We start from the raw sequence: 18,306 nt of genomic DNA, 5'->3' as shown, positions 1-18,306 counted from the left end.
AATTGTTTATGTGAGCTCAAATGAGGAATTCTTAAAACTGGAAGTCTTATGCTGTTGGGGAAAGTTATTGTTTATTGTACATCTTAAAATCGCAAGATCTGCGAAACTAATTTTAAAGATTTTCATGCAGGGCACAAGGTTATTTTGGGTGATGATCAAGCTGTATTTACTTTTGGCTTAGGTTGCAGTCTGTTCATGTACCTATATTTGCTAAACTTGCTTGACTTGACTGCCTGGATTTTGTTGGGGTCAAATTGAATACTCAGCCAAATAAGTGAAATCTTACATAACAAAGGTTCTTCTTACTCAACCAGTGATGAATATGGCACTTAAATCAAGCTTAAGTCATGTTTTCCATAGAGACCTTTATGCTTGCTCACGTTAATCTCTGTGCTGTGTAACTGTTGCTGTGACACAGGTACGCCCCTCCCCCATGGCGCACGCTCATGAAGGAACAGTAAGACAATGTGTCTCTCTTCGATTTGTCTTTAGCATGCTATAATTAAATACATTTGACAGCATTGACATGGAGAAGATTATGTTTGGTGGTCTGACTTCAGGTAAATCCTGAAAGATGAACCACAGGATTGCAGTATTTGATGTAATAAATGGACAGTAAGCTTCTGTCCAATAGCCTTCACGCTCAAATGATTACCACATGTGTTACACCTTATGTTTGTACAGGTTTGACTATTCCATGACTGCTGAAGCATGTTAAAGAGCTCAACACCCCATACCTGATGAAGGAGTGGTTTGGGAGTGGAGCAATTTGCCTGATGTCATTTCTGTCTTCTTCCATTTTGCCACTTAGGCTGTTACTCAAGTCTACAGTAGTTAGTTCACTCCCAGCCTGGGGTTCGTAACACTGTCATCTTAGTGCTCCATTTTACTGCTTTTAAAAAATGACTTGAGAATAGAGAAATATGCTGAAGAGCTTTTCAGCCCTGTGATTCAGAGCATTTGTTTTGTGGATACTGCTACAATCTTGAGTTAAAAGGCAAAGAGAAGATGAAGGCCGAGCCTGAGCTTTATGTCAAGGTAAAACAGTCTTTACTAATCTGAGTAGACTCTATTCTACTTTTGTTTTCATTTCTTGGCATGGTATGTGAGATTAAGGTTGGTATATTCTGCTAATAACGCATGTATGTGTGTCTAATGTGAGGCCACCACATTAGCTAGACTGTGATTTGTATTGTTGAAGCAAATGTGCACGTCACTGTGGCACCTACAGCACGGAAAATAAGGAGATTTTGACAAGCTTGTGTTACACCCAGTAACTCACACATGCCCTCTTTTCTCTCTGCGTGCTGCAGATAACAGGTCAACAGAGCCCATGAACCTTGCTGAGATCATTCATTGTTTAATAAAACAAATATAAGACAAACAGGCCTACAATAGCGTACAATACACCTTAATTCTGGTGTGTAAATCATACAACATACAGAACATACTGAAGTTATATTTACTTAGTTGCTGGATTTGCATTTTTGAGTATTTTAAATTTTGCCTGCACTCAAGTTTGCAAAGGAAGGAATCAGCTTTCTTGTCAGTTCCAGTTAATTAATTCATCTTTTTTACCACGTCATTCAAATTCCATTCCATCTTTCTGCTTTTAGTCTCATTCTGATGTGGTGGTTCTGCACCTGGTCTACTTTGCTGTTGCTCTTATGTCTCACATTTAAATTTTAGATCAAAGTATGTTAAGGAGATGGTTCTGTGCTGATGTATGCTGGAGTACTAAGAATTCCACTGCAGCTCTATACAGAACTTGGAACTTGAGGAGTTTTCAGACAAGATAGTTTTACGCTCATTGATTTTCCTTTTGTATGACTCATTATTTGATTAAAGTAACAATACTGAAACTTTACAATACTGAGAATGGTTTCAGCTATTTTAAACACCTCTGCAATGAATAGTTCATTAACTCTTACAGTTTGCAGTGGAGAACTTCACTCACCTCTTACATCAGACTGTTTGTGTATGATATGTTGTCTGGTTTAATGTGTAGCTGAATGTTTTCACAGTGAAACAAATAACCTTCAGGGGAAAAAATTAAATATAGCCCATAATTTCCATATACTAATCTGGAAAAAAAAATGATGAGGCCTCTCATCTTTGCATTTACATTTATTAGAAAAAGGGAAAAAAATGCTACATTTTTAAGTTATATATTAAAATTGAATTCCACAATTGTTTTATTTTTCAAATATCTGCATAACTGAATCATTAAGATATAAAAAAAGTCATTAAGAGTGGTTGGATGTGAAATGCTTAATTCTAGAAAAACTTAGTCAGAATTGTTCACAGTGGTAGTGATAGGAACCAGACGTCTGAGGTGTTTAATGTCTCTAAAAGCTCCCTCACATTAAAAAAATGGTTACGTACAGCCTGCCACATACCTCAAGTATTGCAACATGCAGGGTGTTCTAAGAAATAAAAATATGCAAAGAAAAGGATTTTTTTCAGATTTACCACTATTTTATCAACATTACATATGAAAATTCAGAAGAAACTTATAAGTTCACTGGTCATTGTGGATAGGAAATAAAATGGCTTTAATTGCGTTGTTAACATCATGACCCCTGGTTCCTATCACCACCACTGTAAAGAAAATCTGAGTTGGCAAGTTTCTCTACAATGCACTATTTCAATTCAACTGAATGACCTTGTTTACATCCCAACAACTGAATTATGCAGATATTTCAAAACATTAGTGGAAACCTCCTGTAAGATGTCAATAATTCCCATGTTTACACTTTTAGCATATGGAACCAATATACTGATGCTTTTTGTTTTGTATGAGAACATACCTGATTCGCCTTTTAACCAATTACCAAACCTTGAACTGAGTATACAATGATACTCAAGAACCAGGAATGAAAAACACTGGCCTACTACACTCTTTAAAAAGATAGTTCTTCAAGAGTTTTTAGTAAAGGCAATGTTTCTGTTAGAACCATGAGTTCTATATAGAACAATTGCACACTTAAATTTTTTTGCATAGTGAAATTATCCTTCCGACTGATAGAGAATGTGAATCTATCTAGAAACTTGAACTTTGAAAATGGTTCTATATATCACCAAAAGGGTTCTGCTATTATTACAAGCTTGACCCTATTTGGTGCTATCTATGTAGAACCATATACATCTCATTCTCCATCAATCTGAAAAAACATTTTACCATGTAAAGAACCATTTAAGCACGAATGGTTCTATATAGAACGTATGGTTCCAAATAGAACTATTTCCTTTATTAAAGAACCCTTGAAGAGTCATCTTTTTATAATTGTGTACATAAAACCTGCAGAGTTTCTCTAGTTAAGCTCTTCAGTGTGGTCATTATACCGTGATGCAGTGCCCTGACTGACCTGCAGATGTCGCTCTCGGACCTGCAGTCCGCAGCCTCTGTCAGGTGAAGCCGTTGAGCTTTGGCTCTCACGCACTGTGGTGGAGTCAATGGATACGGAAAGGAAACACAGCAACTTAAATTAGCTCTCCTCTCCACTACTTTTCCCAGTATTTTTTATCGGTCTCTTTTAACTGTTTGTAAGGTCCAGAGACAAAACATACTTGCTTTGTTCCATACAGAGTAGTAGAAAAGGTGCAGGTGATCAGGGGATTTCTGAACTTATCAAACGTAATGGAGAGGGATAGACACCTGCCGTGAAGAGGAGGCAAGGGTCAGTCAGCCAGCGGCTAAGCGGGCTAGCGCAGTCTCACTATCTCTCTCCGTGCGAGTTCAAAAGTACAAACTCGGGACTGTTAACCGCTACCAGGACGTAGGACTCAAGGAATGGTGACGGGACATGTTTTACCTGGATTATAAAACTTGATGGAAATCTTATTTCCTTCATTCTCAAGCGGCAAGGAAGCTATAAACTCGGCGTGCTAATGTTGTAGTTCTCCAGGGACCATGTCAGTGAACGAGCTGTACACTAAGGTGAGTTTCTCTGTTAGCTGTGTGTTTTCATGTCTTTTTCTTAGATATTTACTCTATACATACTACAGATATTTGTGTATTTTCACTACTAAAAAAACAAGAACCAAACATCATCCTTTCTGTTTGTTTCCAAGTTTCACTGGACGTTAACCTTCGCTGCTTAAAACCACAACAGTAGGTTAGCTAGCCCATGTTTATAGCCACTGACCAGTGACTTAAGGCTAATTAGTAACTGATGTACCACATACGTTAGAAAATGGTTCCCGAAGCGTCTCTATGAGTTCTCTGTGCTCTTTATGTAGCTCACTAGCTGAAACTTCCTACTAGAGCAGTCACTTCCATACGGACAGGTACACAGGTAACACAGGTGAGGTAGGGTAGTTTCGGTCGGCCGGTAGTTTCGGTGCATCACCACAGACACTCTGTATGTATGTGAGAAATGTATGTGAGCGGCTGTTTTGTTGAGAATAGTCAGCTATATTCATTTTAGAGATGTGCTGCACTATTATCACCTTTTCACCTACACACAAACCATTTAATCACACTGTAAGCTGGAGCTGAGTTATTGTCACTGTGGATGAACTGGAGGCGCTGCTGTGTATTGATATCCAGGGCACATCTTCTCTTATGCTGCCCATTCATTTTCAGACGTTGTAACAATGAACTATCATGGACATTTTAAAGGGCCTGTATCCTACATTTCTCTTCAGCTCTTTATTTTGTCCTCTCTGATGTCCACCTATGATGAACAGTCATAATTAATTTCACATGACCTCCCTTTGTCCCTTCAAAGTAAACAGACTGTTTGTGTTACTGCTCCTTTCATACTGATATGTAAACGATCTATGTTCTGATTGGCTGACCTGTATTGTGGCTCATTCAAAAAGCAGTCCAGGCTGAAACTGTCCTTATAAGGTCAGCGTGGACAGGTGCCTAAACTGGTGTAGGCTGAATATGATATTTACTGGTTGACTGGTTTACTGGTTTGCTATTTAATTTTGTGACATCCCAGAAGCAACACAATCAAAACAGACTGTTTTTCTGAAGCCAAGTATCCATATATGGACTTGCTGTGAATGGTACATTTTGAAGCTTTGGCAGTGTTTACACCACATCAAACCACATCAGGCTCTGTCATTAAAAATAAAAGAAAAAAAAAGTAAGGATTAGTTTTTTTGTTTTTGTTTTTTTCTTGATATGGGACCTTTCAAATTCTGTGTATGGTGCTGCCACGATTCAGTCAACTTATATAACTTTAGTGGAAAAACATGGGCGCCTCACTGCTGAATGAACTTGCTTTGAATTCCCAAACGCTGAGTGAAGCTTGTCACTTTCTATTCCGTGCCTCATTGTTTCCTTTATTGGTGCGCTGAATAATAGAGGATATTTAAAAATCACACTGTACATTAATCAGCCATTCCCCCTTTCAGATTTGTTGTCTCCTTTTTTTTCTGACGTATCAGGACAAGAAAAAAAAATCTTTGCAGTGCTGCAATATTTCAGTGTTGTGAAAATTATTTCAGGGATTGAAAACAGGCCTGACTGGCTCATGTTGTTAGGCTACTAATCCTACACATGACTCAATCCTTTATACATTCTTTTGATTGTTTAACGCTCCAGATAGATTAGTCAGTTCTATCTGGATTTTAACAGAACATTATGGAAGTAATGGATTTGTTGGGCTTGTATTTACTGTATAACGACTCTCTGTAACTTAGAGTTTGCTGTTAAGAGTGCTTAATGGGGACGCCTGAGCTAAGCAAAATAGATAGTAGAGCTGAAAAGTAAACGTATTGTAATCTATATTTTGGCCTGTATATGTACTTAACTAAAAGGCTGCAGCTGAACCGTTTTTATTTAGTGATGAGACTGAATCAAAACTAAGAATTTCTAGTTACAAATCACTGTTTCAATCTATTGAGTGATCTGTTGAGTCTCATGTGTGCTGTAGTAATGAAGTAATCACAAAGCTGTTGAATGCTTGTGAGGTCTTTAATACAACATATTGTATTGCATCGAATTGTAAAACAGCCTATCATATTGCATCATAGCCTATCGTATTGTGAGCAGCATTCCATCTATTTTTACTGTATCCAAAAATCTCTCGAGACAACACTGTATGGTTTCAAATTCGATAGTGTAGGCCTGTGCTGGTAACCGAGTACACTTCGTCAGGTACTATCTTGAGAAATAACTTTTGTAAACAGTTAAACTGGGTTGCGAGGGGGTGCTTTTTTCTCTTTATCATTTTCTTTTGTAATTTTAAACAGCCCCTTACACTGAAGCTGACATGGGAGAAAACACAGTGATACTATTTGAGCTGAGTCTTTGTCAAATACATAATGAAATGCAGTTCAGTAAAAGTTGTGGTTGGCTTTGAAAGTGTAATTAATCTAGTAAGAAAGAACAAAAGTGAGAATGTCACACAGAGTTTTGTGGCCGCTTAGCTCAGCCCTTTGCCTTTTTCTCTGAGGCAGTTTGAAACGACCTGCTTCGCTGATGAATGAGAGCTGAGACATGTTTTTACTCATGTATTTTTCCTGAGACTGAACCAGTCCGAAATCTGCTGCTGGTGTGAGGTTGTCCTAGAAGGTACACTGAACCATAGTGGTGGCTTTTTCTACAGGCATGATCGTATGTGTTTCTAGAGCAATCTCATCTATGTTGGGTACTATAGAATGTGGTACTAATGTCGGATTAAAAACACTTAAAAGTTATGTTACGTTCACTTGTGCGAATACTGCTGTGGTTTGCATGAAACAAATCAATAAATGGATATTTTTTTTTAAACTGCCGTTAAATTAGTTCTTACCATCAGTGGGGGCTGTTACAGCGCTAACTCTGTAATTGTTGCTGGAGGCACTATGCAATAGCCAGTGTCGACCACTGCATAAACCCAAACTTTAAATATGGCAGGCCAAATTTTCAGTCAGATTAAAGGCAGGTAAAACAGTAATAAATAAATTACCTCCCCTTTACTCCGTCTTCTTCTCATCCACCCCTTAAGGCAGACTAATGAGTTTCTTGATAATCTAATCCCTGCTAGAGGTAAAGAGGCAAATCCTGCAATTCCATCTGTTTTGTTTTGGATGACCTCGACCAGCTGGCTACTCTCTTCAGAATGCACATGTACCTCTATTATGTACATCCATTTTTTTTACCACATAATGAACATTCAACAGAAAATTAAATCCAAACAGTCTTTGAATCACCAAGTTTGTGCATTTAGCTATAGGAACCTGGTTGTTATTATTGTGCAGTATGTTATTCAGATGTGTTTTTGTTTCCTTTGTTTGCCATTGGTATATCAGAATAGGATTATACTGTCAGACACACAGTGTTAGACCCCTGCCCCCACTGTAAAGAGACCCCCTACCAAGTCCTTGTGTATTACATCACATTAGCTGTGAGAGGATCTCTGTAAGACCATTCTACTCTGAAACATTAAAAGGCCCATGCCATAGAAAACCACTTTTTTTCTCTCACTTTTTTAAATTGAACAGAATGATGCTGAATGTAAACATTGTTAAAATATCAAAGTGTATCAGTGATTTCCAAGTCCATGCAGTCCTTACACAGAGATTCACAAAACACATTTGCATATATCCAGCAATTCACCAAGCGGTAGTTTAACCCCACCCATTCAGACTGAAGTTATAAGGAGAGTTTCAGCCCAGAATGCTTTTTTTGGAAAGCGGCACAATACAGGGCAGCCAATCAAAACAGAGGTCATTTACATACATCAGAGGGACAGCAGCAAAAACAGCCTGTTTATTTATGATGAATTTGGAGCAGTTGGAAAACATTAGGTAAAATTAGGACTGTTTTTTGGTGGGAAAAGTGAAAGATACTCTAGACATTCTCTTGTAATGTACAACAGTTTAAAAAATAACCCCCAAAAAGGCAGTTAAAAAGATCTCACTGCAAATCCAAGACACAGAAGAGCAGATAAACAAGTAGTGTAGGTCCAGGGGGAGTGGAGCTTAGAGCCAGGTGTAAGTGTGTCCCTCCCCCACTGCGGCTGGAATTACCAGACTCGGGTTAGTCTGCACCAGTTAGGCCTCTTTCACAGCTAAAGGCAAAAATGCAGCACTTTCACCTGCTTTTAATCAGCACTAGGGATGCAGAGATCATAAATGTTTATGGCCTGTTCCTATTTTTTAACTCAAAGTTCACACTGTGTGAGCTAAATGAACATATTAATCACATAAGCACATTTCAATTACCTAAAATTACAAAATAACAGGCCAAACTGGAATTTTAAATTCTTAAATAAAAACCAGTTGCCTATTTAAATACCACTAATCAAGTAGTGTTACATCAAAAATAAGAGGCAAGTGACTGTTTAGCACAATGAATCATGCATAATCATGTTATGACATTTTGGTAAAGGTGTTGGAGCAGCATTCAAGACAACACAAGTGCACTTACTTGCTCGCATTATTTACATTATGAAGTTGCAACATAAATCAGCCAAAATCAAAATAAGAAATAGGCCCATGACTTAATATATAATACAAATATAAATATATACATTTTTTTGTTAATTCAATTAAGGGAAGCTGATCATTCCTTATATTACAGACATCCCTTGAGAGTTGCATCCGCTGTGATTATAAACTGTGTACAAATGTGACACCATGGCCAGTGGAAACAAGCTTAATGTAACTGAAACTGAGCCACAATGATCAGAGGAGGCTGCCAGAGACACCTGGGATTTGTAAATTTTCCACCTTTGTGCTTGATAGCATGCCTCCTAAGTTTGTTTATGCCCTTACTCAAATTTGAGATTAGCGTCCATAAACAAGTTTTCAATATGTTGCATGTGAAAATATAAGACTAAGTAGAGATATTTTATTGGGCTGTCAAAAGAGGTAGGCAACATGATAATATTTATCATTATTGCGATCATTTATGTCAGTATGCTGTACTTCATATTGTAGATATTGTTGGTACTTAAGAAACACTGGCCAACTTCATGTTCCTGTTGAAGAGAGCTTGATTAGTCCTGTTCAACTGGATTTAGAATAGCGAAGTATGTGAAACGTTCATGTGTTCAAATAGTTTTTGATGCATGTAATGTATTGTGAAAATGTCTCGAAGTTGGGGTTGAATGATCATTAGGATTAAGGTGGCAGGCTGGGATGCTATGTTCAGTGTTCAAGCCTCATGTTAGAAAAATAGGTGTGCTGGTTTTCTTGGCAAAAAAAGGGCCTAGAGCTCAATTTATAGTAAATAATCACACTTAAAGTCATATGTTTTACAGATGCTGTTATATCATACTGTATATCATACATAGCTGTGACTGTTGGTTTTATTAGTATTTGTGTAATTTAGCTTATATTTTGCAATATAAAAAAAACAAAAATTGATTTAACTGAACAATAAGAAACTAAGCATAATTTTTTCAAAGATTTGAAAGATCTGAATCTAAAAATATGGTGACCATAATGCATTTATTGAGCTTGTCCACCACGCTCAGTATCTAACTAAAAGAGAGACCAGTAGGGGAACTTAAAATATGCATTATCGTCATGCAGAGGTCACTCCTGGTTGAAGTGCATTCAGTGAGCGGTGTCCAGGTACGCTCACGTGTTGACTGAGGCTGAGGTTGCAGTATCAGCTCAGTCAAGCTGTTGTATTGAGTTTCAACACAGTGCAGTCATTCTTGTATAGTGGAAAGGCCGAAGATCACAGGTGGGGAGAAGCAGCACTTCCTGTAGGACACACCTAGTCTCGCTGAATCTGAGCTTATTGTCAGTACACTGACACACAGTGCTGGGTGTGGCTAGAAGAGCACTGGTGTGGATATGTTTAGTGTCTGGCCTTTCACGCCCAACATTACCTGTATGTAAATAATTCTAGTGAAGCTAATGAAATGTGGGAAGAACTTTGAACAATGCATACTTCCCTTGCCCAGCATTACTGCCACATTCGTTATACCTACATATTTTGCTTCATCATAGTGTCATACATTATTGACTACCTTTATGTACTGCCTTGCACTAGTGATTTAATTTTTTAATTCAGTCACAGCTTCTTAAGATATTTCTAGTTTATGGTTCTGCAGTGATTGAATTACCTAAAAGCGGTGGGTGTTGTAGGTTGCTCTGTCCTGTTCAGTGGTGTATACTCAGTGAGGAGTGGTTTCTGTTATGGCCTTTTAAAGTTATCTCAGATTTTTTTTGTTCTTTCATCACTGACCATGAGTCTGGTTCCTGACCAGGTAGGAAGGATAAAATTGACAGTGAAAAGCTACCAAAAACCAGTAGTGCAGGTTTCCCCTCTAACTATGTAACCAACTGTTCCCCTTCAACCACACTTACTTTTTCTATTCTTTATCTAAGGCCTTCATTCATATGTTGTACATGCTTGTGATACAGTGTTGTTGTAAGAAGCTCTGACTCACTGATAACAGAAATAAACCTCACCAACTTGAATGAGAATCAGTACTCTTCAGAGTAAAGGCTCCATATGTTTCTTGGACTGCACATGAGGTTCAAGGAAAAACCTTTAAATCGTATAGAACCTTTACTTTATGTGGAGATTCTTCATACTTGAATTTCTCATTTACAAAAATGCAGCATTTCCCCTACAATAATAAAGCTTGGGTGGGTCATCCAGCCAAACTCAGCTTTTTCTGTTGGATTTTTGGTTGAATCCTACTGCAAAAGCCCTTGTTCACAAAGAGCATACAAAGCACGATTGAGATCTCATTGTTGAAAGGTATCGATCAGGAGAGGGGTATAAAAGAATTTCTAAGGCATTAGATATACCATGGAACATGGTGAAGATAATCTTAAAGAAGTGGAGAAAATATGGCACAAATGTGACATTACCAAGAACAGGACATCCCTCCAAAGTTATTTGAGAAGACAAGGAGAAAGCTGATCAGGGAAACTGCCAAGAGACCTATGGCAACATAAAAGAGTCAGAGCAATTTTTAGCAAGTATGGGTTGCTTCCTGCTTCCTACCTGTGAAAACAGTCTCCTGTATTCTGCATATAGCCCCACCTGAGCTATGCGGTAGGGTGGCAAGACAGAAGCCTTTTCTTACAAAAAAAAAACAGCAATACATATTAATGTAGATAGATAGATAGATCTTAAATAGCTTCTAATACCAGTCAATCTTGGCACAAAATCTTCAGGCATTAGCTAGAAAGCTGAAGATAAGGAGAAAGACACCTTGCAGAATGACAAAGACCCAAAGTATACATCCAAATCAACCAAAGATTCTTTAAAAGATCAGTGTTTTGGACCTGACTCCGTGCGTAGGAGATGTCCTAACAATTTGACAAATCTAGAAAATTTTTGCAAGAGTGAGAAAATACTGCCAAGTCAAGATGTGCCAATCTGATAGACTCTTACCCAAAAAAATAATGTTGGTGGCTGTGAAGTCTCTATCAGCTGGCTTGGAAAGAATCTGGGGAAAGACTGAAAATAGTTCCCTAAAGAGCCATCCACTGAAAGATTCTTTAGGGAACCAAAAGTGGTTCTTCTGTGCCAAAGCCAAAGAACTCTTTTTGGGCAACTCTTTTCAGAGCGCACCATAGCCTTTGTACAAGATAAGGATATTAATTCTTGTTCTCCAATTTCTCCAACTGACCATAATGGCAAAGAAAGCAGCATTGATTGAGCCATCTCCAGATGGTGTAATTCCGATGGTTTCTAATTAAATCAACATATATTACCAATTTAGTAATAATAACAACAACAAAAGTAATAATAATAATAAAATGTGTTTTCAAATGAATAGTGTAGTATAGTGTTCTGAAATTTGTTGATGTCTTGATTCCACCCAGGTGGTCTGGCGGTACCATCAAAAAGGCTGACTGTAGCTTTAAGTGAACTGACTAATTCTGTAAAAGCATGACTGACACATTTGAAGGTTATACTGTGGTAATGCTTGAAGATTTATTACTGTGGCCAAAATTGTCATGGCCTATTGTGGATTAGAAAAGAATCTCAAAACAATTGGAACTATAGTGGTAATCAGCAGTGGATGTACGTTTAGCTCCTTGGCTGTTATGAGGACAAGTATATGATATGTTGTCATCTTGGGACACTCCTTCTGTACCATGTTATTTATTACCCAGTGTTTAAAGAATGTACTCTTATTTGCTGATTGTGTTTTCCTAACACTTTTTGAATTGTTCTTCCATACAGCATCTGTTTATATATGTGCTTTTCAAAAGTTGACCGTCAGTCTTATTTCTAGGCAGTCCTCTGACAGCATGTCCTTGAATCCGAAGCATTTAAACATGCGGTTTGATTCCTGAATCTAAACCATAGAGAATTGAAAGCTGAGTCACTGTCACCACTTACTTTCACACATCAGCCTAATTAGTCTGTTTGAGCCAGCTATCAAATGTGATTCATGTTTTGTTCCACAGAAGTTTGTTTCCTGAACAAGCATTTAATTATGTAATAACAAGGACCAAAACAAGAACACAAAGTTCTTCAACACACAAAGTTCTTCAAGAAATGTGAAATATAAAGCAGAGATATTGAAGGATATGCTTGGTCTTTCATCAGAATAACTGATACAATTAATCTATGATTAATAATTGCAGGACCTGCTCAGTCTTCAGTATGCTGCCCACTGAGCTGGAGCTATCAGTAAAAGACGCTTAATTAGACCAGAGATTTGATCAGTCACATCAACATGAGCCTCATCAATCCATAGTAAATCACTAGAGACATTGAGAGAAAAGTGAAGACTCACAGAAGTCTGTAATAATTCTCTTCCAGGAAAGGTTGGCAGAACATAGATTTTGGCTTTATAATTAACTTTATAATTAAATTCATAATTAACACCTTTTTTGTGAGTTGAAAAGAAAGAGTGGTTATTTCTGCATTCACTGGTTTTGCTCATCTTTAGGTTTGAATTTGGTTATTCAGCCTTGATAAATGATTATCTAGCATTTATGAACTGTTGTAGCATTACACTTGGCCTAACCCATCTTGTACTCTTTGCTGCTCCTGTTAATGCTAAATACGTCTGTCCCACCCATGCACGAAACCTTTATTTTACTTCGGTCAGCATTTTAGCCATGGACAAACAGCAGATTTGTAGATTTTCCCACAAATTCAGTTTACATCCCAACAAAAGAACACAAGCAGTCAGACCAGTCTTGAAGGAAAAAAAAATACAAATGGTTCAAACAAAGGCTTTTTGCTTCCATGGACAAGGAATGTATGTAGTATGTGACAGGGAATTGCTAAGATGTGACTGTGTGCACTGAAAAATGGTTTTCAGTACATTTTTTGATTTCTTTTTTTCTTGGATTTGTTATAAACTAGTAAAAAACAAAGCATTCTTAAATACTAATGTGATACATGTGGTCATTCCGACAGATTGCAGTTTACTGTGAGAGGTGATATGGCTTCATCATGTTATTTCATTGCACCGTGAAAGATATCTTTGATTGTTGTACAGACAGTCTTGGATGATGGTAGTGCTTTGATGATTGCGTAACTGTTCAGTTAGTCAAATATCAACTGATATTTCATCCACCCCAATTCCTGTCTGGGAACATATGTATTTTCACAAAATTGCCTAATCACACACGTAAAGTTGTGGCTACATACTGGTTTGCTTTGGCATTCATAACTTGAGTATCTCCCTATTATGGGGCACCCCAACAGCAGTCATAATCAGCAGGAGTCACAAAAACCAGTGTCTTTACATTTATCCCCATTTATATCTTGTACAGTCTACTGCCGTTTTGCTTCGCCCATTCATGCTGAAGTTATAAGGCATGCTTTAGCCTGGATTACTTTTTAAATGAAACACAATACAAGATAGCCAACCAGAACAGAGGTCATTTACATAGATCAGCTGGCCACTTCATTAAGTACACCACCTTTTATCTACACTCTTTGTCCTTTTTATCAGCTCCACTTATCATATGGCAGCATTTTGTAGTTCTGCTATTACAGACTGTAGTCCATCTGTTTCTCTGCAAGCTTTGTTAGCCCCCTTTTACCCTTTTATTAAATGGTCAGGACCCCGACAGGACCAGCACAGAGCAGATACTGATGTGCTGGTGATGTGTTAGTGTGTTTTCTGCTGATACAAGTGGATCAGACACAGCAGTGCTGTTGGAGTTTTTAAACACCTCAGTGTCACTGCTGGTCTGAGAATAGTCCACCAACCAAAAATATCCAGCCAGCAGTGTCCTGTGGGCAGCATCCAGTGACCACTGATGAAGGACCAGAGGACGACCAACACAAACTGTGCAGCAACAGATCAGCTACTTTCTCTGACTTTACATCTACAAGGTGGACCAACAAGGTAGGTGTGTCTAATAGAGTGGACCTTAAGTGGGCACGTTGTTTAAAAACTCCAGGTCCTCTAGGGGTCCTGACCATTGAAGAACAGGTTAAAAGGGGGCAGTGCTATAACGAAGCACTGATTAGCCAAACCAAATACTGGATGATAAATACAAATTATACTGGGCTGCCATGAGGAAAGGTTTTAAAATAGTGAACAGCCTGATGTACGTTAAAGCACTACATATTATTTTAATGTTATTTGTATTGATTCATGTTAATGTTTTTCTGAGGAAATAAATGCTTACAGCCCAGCTTTTTCAAAGTAATTTACTAAGGTGCCTAAAATTGGCACAGTACATTTTTCTTCTGAACATCGCTGGATCCTCTGAATTACAAGGTTATTAATGAGCTGAAAAATGAATAATTGCTTCATGCAAGCTGCTCACTGAATTGGCATCATAAGACAGGCAACCTGACCAAAATACCCCATACCATGTTGTTAAATAAAAAGTGCTTTAGTTTAGCAGTCGACTTACTTACATGTGATGTCATTTCAATATGCAGGAGTGTTAACATATTTTTATTTTTAGTTTGACTACTAGATGATCCTAATTCAGGGGATACTGTGACACTTGTGAGGTGATGTACACAGGACAAAACATATCAGGTTTGAACCTTTTTGTTTGCCAAATGATGCATTAGCTGTGATTTTGGGAAATGCAATTCAGTTTTCTCATGGAGGAAACCTGCTTAGAGTCTTAAGTTCCTAATATGGGCATACCACTGACTATACAGTGGCGCAGAGGTCTATTAGGATGGGGCCTGGGTGTCCTCCTTCGCATTTTATAAATAGGAAAGTTACATGCAGATATCCTATCTGATTTATTCAAGCCCCCCTCAGGAATTCTGCTTTGGTTGGCCATTTGTTGGTCATGGATGTTTTGTTGTCATTGTTGAGCTAATTGGTTATGAGTGAGTCATTTGTTCATTCACTGTATGGTTAAATGTAGGGCAGCATGTTTTTGTCTTTAAGGGGTGCTGTAGACTTAATTGCAATGAATTAATTTGAACATGAATGAAAATCAGTCATGAAACTGCTTGTACCATGACATAGCATTTAGTGCTGTTTTTACATACAGACACTAAAATTTTTCTTTTGTGTTCTGTAACTGCACTGACCAGCCTCATTCCTGAATATTTTAAGTGTTTTGACAAGTGACGGGTCTCACTGTGGCCTGACAAATCAGAGGCAGTTTTCCCCAGAGTGCACATCATTTAATGCTCACTATCACAGTATTGCTCAGTGGATTCACAATTATCTTTCTTGTTTGTCATGAAGCCCTACATTGGAGCATAACGCAAATTAAGTTCTCTTTTTCTCTCTGCAATCGAAAACTCCTCAAAGCTTCTGTGCATGTTTTATGTTTATGATAATGACTTTCCCTGGTCTTTTTCCTGCCCTAATTACTATCCCAGTGTGTTACATAGTGAATGTGAGTGCTAAAGGAAAAACAGATTTTACACTCACTGAGCCAGAAAAGTGCTATGTGGGAGTCAGTACAAAGTATTTCATCACCCAAAAGATTCTTTGTAACAGACCATATGTATCTCAAAATGTCAACCATTTTGTTAAAATTTATAATACACCAAGACTCCAACCTAACGTAGACTATAACGTTTAAAGGGCCCATATCCTCCACTTTTCTTAAGGTCCACATATGACATTTCTTTGGATTCCTGGAACAAAAACGGTCATAATTAATTTTTACATGATCATTTCCAACTCTATTAAAGCAGCACTAGGTAATATTTCTTGTTAAAACTGAAAGAGGTAGCATTACTGAGTACAGAGAAAAAAACGCACTAAAATATGGTGAGCATGCACCACTGTGAGTTGCCCCGTAAAGCCTGAAAGAGCCATCTAAAAGTCAGAGGTTCCGCGATGGATTTGGCAGGAGTTTTTCAAAACACGTCATATGTCTTTACGTATTAATGTCTCACTCAGAATCAAAAAGAAGATCCGACTCAATGTTTAGGTCTTAAATGCAAAATCAACGTTATACTTATGAAGATATGATGAAAATAGCACATAATTCACTCACATCCTCAGAAGACACGTCAGTCACAAAGTTTTGTCTGAGCTCTCTTTAATTTTTTTTCAGCACACTCACAAAAGTTTGCTTGTGGGGGTCCGAAGCACAACCGATGTTACAAAATGTTCTTCTGCACCTTGCATGCACTGACATATTTCCACCATAGAGGTCTCCAAGTCCCCACATCCTACACAGTGTTGCTTTAAACAGGCTGTTTTTGCTAATATTCTTTTGAGACTGATACATGTGAATGAGTTCTGTTCTGATTGGCTGCTCTGTACTGTGCCTCATTTAAAAAGCAGTCCAGACTGATACACTCAATATAATTTCAGTGTGAATGGGTGGGGCTAAACTGCTTATCGCTGAAGAGGACGATATATGTAAATATATGGGTTTTCATAATATCACAAAAACACTGAATTCATTGTAGCTTAGTTTCCTTTGTATGGATTGAGGAGTGAGTGGTACGTTTCACGCTGGTACTGGTAACAGTGTCTACATACTACTTCAAACTCTAGATGGAACCATGAACACTCAAAGAACCCTTTGCATGATTAAAGCGTTCTTCAGATTAATAAAGAATCTTTTGTATATAGCACCAAAAAGTGTTCTTCTATTGTTACAAGCTTGACATCGTTACAATAGAAGAACCTTTTTGAGTGCTGTATAGAAACCCTTTTCAAAAAGCATCAACAGCACATTTTCCATTAATCTGAAGAACCATTTCATGATGCAAAGAACTCTTAAATCATGCAGAGGGTTATTTGAATGTTCATGGTTCTATATAGAACCACTTTTTTTTACTAAAGAACCCTTGAAGAGCCATGTTTTTAAAGTGTGCCAGACCAAGTTTCCTTGATTCTGTTAAATGATTGTAGTGAGAGAGAATGTCATTGGAAGGAACATTTAAGATACGTGTTATACTGACGTGCTTGATAATGGACAGTAAGTGACGATACTAAATGTGCAGATGCAGTTACTGTTCAGAGCTGTAGCTGTGATTTATTGCCCCTTTGAGCAGTATATCTTGCAGAGTTGCTACGCAGAGTTACCACACAGCAATAGAAGCAATTGATTTCAAAATGAGCTTTGACAGTGTTATCCGACAGCTCAGCCTGGTGTCAGTAGCACAGGGCTTTCTCTCAACTGGAGGTATACAAATGACTCTTATGGGGAAAGAGTATAAAAGGATGCACTGTCTCTACCTGAATGCATATACTGTTCATCCAAATGTTTTGGTTTTAAACACTTTTAACCCTGTTATCTGCATTTTAATCTTTTTAAATCATCACAGTATTGTTCCCATGATTGATAATAAATGGGGAAACCTTGATAGCAACACTAAAAAACACCGGTGTTTAAAACCTAAACACTATTTTTGAAAAAAAGTTGAGATGATGTCAAAGGGGCTCATCACCAGTAACTCCACAGTCACTTTGTGTTTAATTCTCAGAATTCCAAAACAAAAACATAGCCCAAAGTTACGTGCATGTTGGTACAGTCATGTGAGTTGTGAGTAAAATATTACTGTAGCTTTCGTGGTGCCCATGAAAAGTGAGTTTGTCCAAGCTCGTTTTACAAATCAAATGAGCTGATGCTGTCACAGTGGACAATTTGCATGTGACATAGCCTACTACGCAGACACAACACAATATTAGTGACAGCAAATTCTTGTTTGACCCCTTTTGTGCTCTGACTCATCTCTGCTTACACACCTGCATTGCAGTGCTCTATATGAGTTCCGACTGAAGGGCTTGGGTGCTGGATTGGAATAATTGCAGTAACTCTCAGACCAGCGTTTGATATGACAGCCACAGTAGTGCTATTGGAGTAACACCTGTATCAAATGCTGTAGCAGGTAGCAAACCCAGTCCTACATCTTGGGGTAGCTGAAGCACCACTTTAGATAACAAGTTATAAGTTGTTGTAAGTTTTTTTAAAAAGAGTAGATCAGAAAAGGTCATATGTCTCTATACCCCCTAGTTACACATAGTT

At 37.9% G+C, this 18,306-nt stretch overlaps 1 protein-coding gene across 1 annotated transcript in view; it reads left to right on the top strand.

The window, feature by feature from the left end:
* Nucleotides 1-824: 824 nt before the first annotated feature.
* Nucleotides 825-18,306, top strand: part of myo5b (myosin VB) — a 68,752-nt gene continuing 51,270 nt past the window's right edge. Inside the window, 1 exon segment of the mRNA XM_036587638.1 lies at nucleotides 825-1,038. Within this exon segment, the coding sequence (XP_036443531.1) occupies nucleotides 1,009-1,038 (30 nt within the window). The 5' untranslated portion in view covers nucleotides 825-1,008.

Source organism: Colossoma macropomum, unplaced genomic scaffold (assembly GCF_904425465.1).
Source record: "Colossoma macropomum unplaced genomic scaffold, Colossoma_macropomum, whole genome shotgun sequence".
Taxonomy (NCBI): domain Eukaryota; kingdom Metazoa; phylum Chordata; class Actinopteri; order Characiformes; family Serrasalmidae; genus Colossoma; species Colossoma macropomum.
Note: the sequence above shows the minus strand (reverse complement) of the source record. Positions and strands in the feature narration are given on the sequence as shown.